Source organism: Magallana gigas, chromosome 2 (genome assembly GCF_963853765.1).
Source record: "Magallana gigas chromosome 2, xbMagGiga1.1, whole genome shotgun sequence".
NCBI classification, from domain to species: domain Eukaryota; kingdom Metazoa; phylum Mollusca; class Bivalvia; order Ostreida; family Ostreidae; genus Magallana; species Magallana gigas.
The window spans coordinates 7,230,414-7,239,728 of record NC_088854.1 but is presented as its reverse complement, the minus strand read 5'-3'; the positions used below and the strand labels follow the sequence as shown (position 1 = coordinate 7,239,728).

The 9,315-nt window shown below is 34.8% G+C and overlaps 1 protein-coding gene across 1 annotated transcript; it reads left to right on the top strand.

Annotated features, from left to right (window-relative positions):
- Positions 1-1,129: 1,129 nt before the first annotated feature.
- Positions 1,130-8,127, top strand: LOC105338589 (galactosylceramide sulfotransferase). Its single transcript, XM_020071557.3, has 4 exons — positions 1,130-1,144; positions 3,267-3,559; positions 6,064-6,102; positions 6,765-8,127. Exons 3-4 carry the CDS (start codon positions 6,083-6,085, stop codon positions 7,966-7,968), a joined length of 1,224 nt encoding a protein of 407 aa, XP_019927116.3. The 5' UTR covers positions 1,130-1,144; positions 3,267-3,559; positions 6,064-6,082; the 3' UTR covers positions 7,969-8,127.
- Positions 8,128-9,315: the final 1,188 nt, after the last annotated feature.

Below are 9,315 nucleotides of genomic sequence, written 5' to 3'. Positions count from 1 at the left end.
TCATGTGAATTATCCAAATTGATTATGTACACTTCGTTTTTCTTACTGTTTAATTAATATGTATATGTTCATGTGTATATGTCTCTCGGAATAAAGAACTTGAACTTGAATCCACAATATTTTAGCTGTAATTAAATCATTTTATTGTATACAAGCTTTTCAACAAGGTACATTATAGCAACATTATTTTAGCCAAAAGGCGGTAACATGATGTCCGAGGATTCAAACTTTCTAAAATTGGTATGAATTCAACCGACATAGGGGTCATTACCCTTGAGAAATAATGCACAGTTCAGACTAAGATCAGATGATCAAGGAAGAACGATCAGATGTTCACGAAGTGTCTGTAATTTAGAACTTTATTCGATCCCAGCTAGCCCAGAGCAGCCACCATTTACAATGAACATGTAGAAATATAGGATAAACCAAGGACACACTGTCAGCATTTGACCGGGGACCATTTTTACGAGGGGTGGATGGTCGTTTATGAGGGGTGGATGGTCGCGGCAATTTTTAGACTATGTTTATCTTCATTAAAAAAAGATATTTCCTTAAATAAATTCTTAAGATGTTGGTGGGTTTTTTTAACCCGGTCTTCTATAAATTGTACATTCGAAGCAAACAAACGAAGAACATTCCTATAAATGGGAGATTACTCCACAATCATTGCTTAATTAAAATCCCACAATATTTGTAAGTCACTAATAAATTCATGGCTCCTCTCTCATAGCACGATGCAGTATGGATTCTTAGTTATAAATTAGAATTAAGTGAAATGATCACATAGTGACAACCGAATCTTTTGATTGACAAAAATATAATAATTCAGGTGAACTTTATCTTTGAGTCCCCTCATAAATGGTAGCGTTCCTAACTGAGGGATTTACCTTTCAACAGAAATCAATTTCGACCATTCCCCCCCCTCACAGTGGAACTTTAAATTATGTTAACTCCCAGTCAACGTTAGACACAAAGACAATACATATTCAATGGATTGTATAGAATGATATATCGAATTTACAGGAGAAAATAGCCATATGCTTTCGGCAATTTAAATATAAGTTCGTGTTTATGTGAATATATATTGAACATGCTAAATTATAGATTTTCTACTGAACAAATTCGAAAATGGAGGAAGGATAAGGTAGGGTCTCTCTCTCTCTCTCTCTCTCTCTCTCTCTCTCTCTCTCTCTCTCTCTCTCTCTCTCTCTCTCTCTTTTCTCTCTCTCATTAGATATAAGACATCAACAGGTGTGAAAGAATTTACTCACTTGTATTCTTTCAAACAAAGTGAAATGTTTTATAGACATATAATAGTCATTATCATATCAAACAAACAATGCGTTCTATAAAATAATCATACTGAACGCCTTATTAAAACTCTCTCTCTCTCTCTCTCTCTCTCTCTCTCATATGAATACATAAATTTATAGTGAAGTTTTTTGCCATTTGGTCATTTTATTTTGACAAGCACATGATGGCACTGTTATATACACTGTAGATGTAAAATTCCACAAACGTATACATTAATTATTCATTGTTAGCAAAATTGCTTTTATGATTAAAATTATGTGGTTGTATTCAGCGACAAAGGCAATTATTATTGTACTTCCCATAAACTGGACAATCTTTCCTGTGCGTGGACATAGATATAATAGAAATATATACATTTCTTCTGTATACTAATTGCAAAAAAAGTTTGCAATTCCGTTGGTAAATATGCAGATCATTTTCATGTACAGCTGTCGCTATCAAAACCAGAGCTTCGTTAAGTCTCATTTTAAGAGCCATCTATTTCAGCAGTTTCGCCGTATTGGTTGAATGTGCTTAGTTCAACAAAAATTAAGAACTCTTTTAGACGTAAAATTTGTTGGTCTGTAGTGTAGCTGAGCTAATACATAACACAATTCGATATCGATATGATAAACAGAGCCCATTAATGTCATGACAATTCATAACCATTCGCTTCATGTGTCCTATAGACGAGTGTCTTACGATGCTTCTAAAATTGTTATTTTTCGTTAATTAGAATCATAATATAACCTTATATTTAAACGACCCATATTATTAAATAAAGTAAATATATTTGACCAAAATCTACAAAAATATGAATTATCAACTTCTCATGAAAATACACATTTTTTTTATAGATTTTACAACACGGTTTAGTTAAAACAATATTGGTATCATACATTTACATTTTAGAAAAAATATGCATAACATGATTTAAAGAAAATGTTTATGTTAATCTCGCGAGTGAAGTTTTTAAGTACAATACGTTGTGTATATTTAAATGCACTTTTCCAACGTATGAACATCAGACCAAATCACATACGGTACACTACGTCTAAACCACTGAACTGACTAAGCCTGACATGCAATGACAATTTGATTTTTAAAAGTTTGTTTTAAAATCAAAAGTGCACCAATAAAATTTGTTGCATTCAGTACAATCGTAAATCACACAGCGTACATCGGTACCCTAGCTATCTCTAATTGTAATATTAACTAAATGATATTAGTTACTAACTATGACATAATAACTAAAAACCTTTATTGGCGATACACAACTGATGAAGAGGGGTGGGGGTGAGGTGTGTCCGACCATTGGGTCCAAATATTATGATTGCACTTTTATGTCTCATCATATAACTTTAAAGGGTTTTATTTTTATTTTTATTTGAATGACAGATCGAATTGTTCTGATAAATATAGGTTTGATTGTATGTATCATACATGTATTTCACTTTTAATTTTCTAAATTTCATAAAATCGCATTCAATGATCTGTGAGTAAAATGTGTAAAATTTAAGCTTGTTTTAATTGACTTTTATAACCTGAATCAACATGAAACGACATAAATGATATGTAAATATTTTTAATAAGTTTGAAACTTGTTTGCTGTATCAGTTTGAATATACTAATATATGAATTAAAGTCGGGATGGTAGAATGTGGTTCCTTATCTCTTAAGAATTATACGCGTGCGGTTTTATTGAGAATCCCAGAATGCAAAATAAAAACCCGACGACAACGAATATGAGTGAGCTGATTTCAAATCGACGCGTATAATTAAGTAAAGATATAGTTCGTCCACAAATTAATTTTTTTTTAAATTACACAAAGTACATCAATATTGTCTTCAGTGATATTTACGACGTACATACTTTTTTTGTCATTCTTAATTACTCTCTTTATATAACAATCTTATTATTTAATATTCATAAAAAAGAACATAATGCGAGTACAACCATTATTTTTCCTTAGGTGACATGCGCGGGCCAGTATAACAGCCCTATTGTCAGAATGTAAGTTATGTCTCTATACTGAGTACTACTGCCGCGGGCGCACCAATACATCACTACCAGCCAACGGAATTGTCTAAGAATCGCCGTGTGCCTTACCGTGGGGATTAGTATGGCCAGGACCCAGGGATCTAAGTAGTGGGGGTGCTGCTGCATGTTGTTACCACCCCATCTCAGGGGGAGTACCAATTGTGTCAGGATATTTCCTGTGTGACGATGGATCTTGTAATATACGCTTGACCTCTCAATCAACAGGTTGGATTTTGATTTGTCTTTTGACCTTACATTAATTAATTTGTAATTTATAAATGATTTGAATTCACGTGTTTTTATACCTTTTCATGAACTGCATGATCGCTAACAATTTATACAAACTTATACAAACGCCGTTTCTTATTGATTAATAAAAAATGCTACTTATAAGTGTCAGTAGAGGATGTCAAATCTAAATCATATTTAATTTCGACTGGTAATCATCCACCTAAATCTGTGAAGAAAATTATTGATCATATACATGTTTATCAGTTTAAATATAATAATAAAACGCATTGTGAATAGTATGTCACTAATGATATTTTCTTACGAAGACGGGTTAAAAATTACCAAAATACAAAAATATGATAAATTACGTCGTTTTATACGCAAATTTGGTGTCTTAAATTCATAGTGCTGCTTCACGATTATTAACATACTGTAACGGGGTCGGCACATCAGCATACTTCGCAATCAAATGTGTCATGAGCAAACTTGGTGACCAGAAATAAAACTAAACACGCGGAAAGCTGTCTGAACGCACAAAACCGGAAATGTTGGTTCTGATAAACATGAAAAAATATGTTAAATTCTGACAACGCATTTTACATCTTATTCTGCAATGTAACTCGAGAATTGTTACCTCTTGGAGAAAAGGGCCGGGACTTGTGTAGAAAAAAAACCCCACAGTAAGTACCTCGTAGGAAAAATAGCCCTTACGATGTACTAACCTTTTAATGAGGCTAGGTGGTCAATGAAATACCAACAGATCTACTCTTTACAAGCTATGTGTTTATAACTCTCCTATATCTTTATATAGAACTCTTCTTCTTAAGTAGATCCAAAGAGTCTAAAAATGGCAAAGACCATCGAGTCCCTTGTAAATGAATTAGACCCTTGTACCCCCTTGGTGTACGATGGCAATACAATGTAAAGAAGATCATTACCCATGCCCGTACAACACCAAGGAAGAGTGGGGAATGCACCACATCACTTCATGGCGGACTCTGTATAAATCTCCCTTTTTACGGCTCGCATCGTTTCTGCAAATTGACATTCGCTAAATCTTGAAATAGTAAAGCGACGAACGAATCCGCAAATATTTTATACGACTCAAAAAATATAACATCTGACGCAGTGGTAATAAAACGTACATTAATAAAAATAATATTTATGATTTTAACATGATACAGTACAATAGGCATGGCTAAGCTGCACAGCATTGAAATATTACAGAAGTAGCGGCACGTGTACTTTGTAAACGTAGTAACTCAATCCGCTGTCTTATTAAATAGACTGAAACGTTTCATTTTTCCGTTGAAAAACGACTTCCAATAAATCAGTAACATCCATGCCGTGTCTTATGATAAATAAAAAGGTTTCCTACGTAACTGTATAAAAGCAGTTTGCTCTCTATCGTGAACCTCGGGGATCAGATTCAGTGCTGTCCATTCAGTGCCATTGTCCTTGATAAAACATGTGACTCCTGTCTTTATTCTGTACCAAACATTAATCATTATTCTCCAGAATTAAAGTAATTATCTTTTTCTTTTCTTCTTTATACAACAAACACAGATGTCTACAATGTTGCTAATTCTATCGCCTTTGTGCTAAGAAGTAAATTATAAAATCGATGTCGATTAAGTTTACGGAACGAATGCCGGAACATAATTAATTTGGTCCGATTTTGCATGCAATATTACAGAGATATGCCTTGTTGGTTAATAAAACAAAACATCTATTTTAGAAATGCAGAATACATCAATAATTTATGATACAGGCACTAAGGTGAACAGTACGCGCATTCAAGACTTTTCTGCCGTAACTTCTGTTGCTGAGTAGCGTCAGGCGCGGATCCAAAATTTGATTTTGAACAAATCATGGGTTTTTTCGCAAGTCATCTGTATTTTGACCATTCGATTACAGTGAATTTGAAATATGCCAAATATTCTCGAAGTGTTTGAATAGCACTTCTAAGACTAAGACTACTAAACTCTCCGATCAAAGACCAACAGAAAGTATGACTTTCGCTGTCTTCCGTGCGGTATATATTTGTTCGAATTACTTGTTATAAATTCATACAAAAGCCGTGACCTAAATTCCACAGAAACTGAAAAAATCTCGGAAAAGTCTCGTTACCTTTTATTCGAACACCTCCAAACACATTCGCACTGGTGAAATCAACAACCCCATACGTTGAAGGCGACTACCCCCGCGTGAGCGGTTGTATACGGTAAAGTCTGACACCTCATATATTCGCGCAAGAACTTTTTCCTTTTCTCTATTCTGTTACCCGAAAAGGCGAACAATCCAAAAAACAATAAGTATAAACATTAACAAAGTGAAATTCATTTGATATATAAAAAGTTAAACATGATCTTTATTTACTTGAGACCTGTATCCAAAGCAAAAAAAAATTGCCTTATATCGACCATTTGATCTTTTGACCGATGGAGTGATCGTACAAAGCATTCACATAAACTCAATATTCTTTTTTTATTTGATAGCAATTGGAACAAGAAAAAAATGTGGAGCTCTTGCAAGAGGTAAGTGATCTAAGTTCAAGAGTGTTACAGCTGAAAGTTTCTGCCAAAGTCCTTGAACTAGGCTGTAGCAATGCCTGAGACACACGATAGCTTGTAACAGACGACAATATATAGCTATACAATACACAAACGGACGATAGCATATATTAGACAACCTAGACACTGAATTAAAATCATCCTGTAGACACTGAGATAAATGATCCTGTAGATAATGCTTGTATCCTGTAAAAAATATACGCATGGCAGGAGCTTTGTTTGATTAATGTTTTAGAAAAGTAAGTATTTTACTACAATAATGATGTTAAATGTATTTTACTAAAATCATTGTATGATTATATTATCAAAGCTAGAAGTACGTGCCATTTTAAGACTTTATGGACCACCTTGGAAAAAAGAGCTCAGTACAAGATGAAGTAAAACACTATTATTTTAGAGCTATTTAACCTGGAATTTTTCTTCACCAAACGTAAATATTATTTCTTAGCTTCAAAAATCCCTTTTAAGATTTAAGTTAGATCTGATGGGTACTTTGTAGACCATCTAGCCTTCAAAAAGTTTTGATCAAGTTATATGTTTATTTCATACTTCAATTTTCTTGAACATATATAGTTGATCGAGATGTTTTATTAGGAGAATTTACTTGAGTTGCTTTTTCTTTTCAGATATTTTGTGGTATTGGTCATGATAATGGTGCTCTATACATTCTCCGTAATTTTGAGAACGAGTGTGCGTCCCGACGATGGCCTTCAAGGTTTATACAAGGAATTAGACTTTCGGTCATCGCTATTGGAAAGGAAGGTATCCGCCCCTAAATGCAGCAAGAAAACTAACGTGGCCTTTCTCAAGGTTCACAAGGCGGGCAGCACGACTGTCATGAACATCTTTATCCGATTTGCCCTCAGAAATGACCTAAACATGGTGTTACCTCGTCGCAGCAATGGCTCAGGGTTCAACTACCTTGGGTACGGAAAAACAATCGACCGCAAAAATATCATCCCGCTTCCGGGAAACGAAACGTACAACATCCTCTGTAATCACGTGGTGTACAATAAGGAGGCGTTCGATTCTGTCATGCCTAGTGACTCTGTGTATGTGGCTATAATGAGGGAGCCCAAGTCTCACTTTATTTCAGCTGCCTCTTACTACGGGTTTATCCCAGTCCTTAAAAAAGTATTTCCTGAATTAAGAAATGCAAGTGCAGGGATATTATTGGATCGCTTTTTACGTGAGTTTTCCAGAAGAGGGGACAATGCAAATCGCGGCCTGGCGTATGTTAACAACCGCCAGTCGTTTGACTTTGGAATTCCACAAACAATGTTCAGAAATAAACTTGATATCAGCTCGTATATCCAAAAACTAGACAGGGAGTTCCCTCTCGTAATGATAATGGAATATTTTGACGAGTCTCTAGTGTTGATGAAGAGGTTGCTGTGTTGGGATTTACAAGAAATCTTATATGTGCCTCTTAATATTAATAAGGGCAAAAAGAAAAACCCTGTGCAACTACCAGAAAGCTCGGAGAAATTTCTCCACTTTTTTGACTATGCAGACTTTCAGATGTACGATCATTTTCAGAAACGTTTTAAAGATCAAGTGAAATTACAGGGACCCGACTTTCATGACGAAGTAAACACTTTCAAAGACATAAAAGACCAAGTGACAAAATTCTGTCAGAGTAAACCCCTCTCTAACCGCTCTCTAACTGTGGGGCCTACCAAATGGAATTCCAAGTATAACTTGACGTCGGAAGACTGCAAAGAAATGATGTTACCGGAACTACAAATGATGCGCATGCTTATTGACTCGGCTAACGCCCGTTACTCAGACTGGTTAAGAGTTCAAGCGTTGAACAGTTCTCCTCGATAGTGATTGGTTGTGCTGCTGTGAGGGCTTATTGGTATGACGGAACATCATATTATTGTTAAACCGTGAATACCCGTCAAAGTCAATAAGAGTGGGCAATTGAAGAAAAACAATATTTGAAAAAAAAAACCACGTATGTTAGCATTGGCGGATCCAGAGGGAGGGAGGGGGGGGGGGGGTTCCGGGGGTCGGAACCCCCCCCCCCCCCCCCCCTTTCTCCGGGACATATGATTTTTTTAAAAACGTTTAATGCCTATTTAATGTCAATTTTTCCATTTTATAATAGAAATACTGTAATTATCTCAAATAAATGCTTTTAAAATTGCTTATTGAAGGAATTTTGTACTGCGTCCCAAAATTTTGTTCTTATATGAAAAAAACCAATCGATTTTTTTTTCGAAATAAAGTATATAAGCTGTATCGCCAAAACACAGATTTATAATAACATCTACAATGTATTTTCTTATCTATTTCTGTTTAAAAAGAATGATTATAGTTCATACAGTTTTGAACTGACAAACCATCGAGTAAAACGACGTTCAAGTACGCATTCGTTTTACTTTAAAAAGCCGCTTTCAAATGTATTGTTTAGTTAATTAACTAAAGTAATAATTAATAATAGACGAGTTTTACTTCTTTTCATACGAAAAATACAAAGAAACTTACATGACCCGCTTATGCGGGTTATGCTATTTCTCTGGAATGCTAGACACCTTCATACCCACATGAAACACAAAAGAAAGCATTTTTTGTTCTCTTTCCAAGAATCGGAAATTCTGTTACAAAAATACCGTGTAAAGGGTTTATATGTCAACCATTATGAAAATGTCCACCTTTTTAAAACTTTTCTAAATATGATCGCATCTGTACTAGTCCAGGTGATGTAGCGCACCCTTAACAGAGGTCACATCAAGTTCCGCGACGACAGTTACTTTTTCCATTGTATTACACACGTACCATTTATTCAGCATATAAATTATTCCCATTCTTTTGTCATATCCTATCATTTATACTTTTATTTAAGAAGGCAATCGATAGAAACCAGAATCGACAAATAGTTCAGAATTTAAAAACATCAAAGACATAAAAAAAATTACCAAAATATCCATTTTTATAATAGTTTGTCGTAATTAGTCTGAGTGTTTTGTTTCTTAGTGTTTCTTTTCTATCAAGCATAGACGCACTTTCTCATTGCTGGAGACCTGGGTTTCTTGAGGCTAGATATTACGCAAATCTTCCTTACCTAAACCAAAACGACAAAACGTTCAATAATGCAGTGCACTCTGATGATGAAATAGATGGGAAATAGATAGTGATGAGATAAATGTTGTATACGCACGGAAAACGGTC

Bases quoted from the DNA above. Each gene is read 5' to 3' on its own strand.
- LOC105338589 (XM_020071557.3), top strand. From the start codon at position 6,083: ATGTGGAGCTCTTGCAAGAG. The intron at 6,103-6,764 runs GTAAGTGATCTA...TTTTCTTTTCAG, and splicing joins ATGTGGAGCTCTTGCAAGAG to ATATTTTGTGGTATTGGTCA.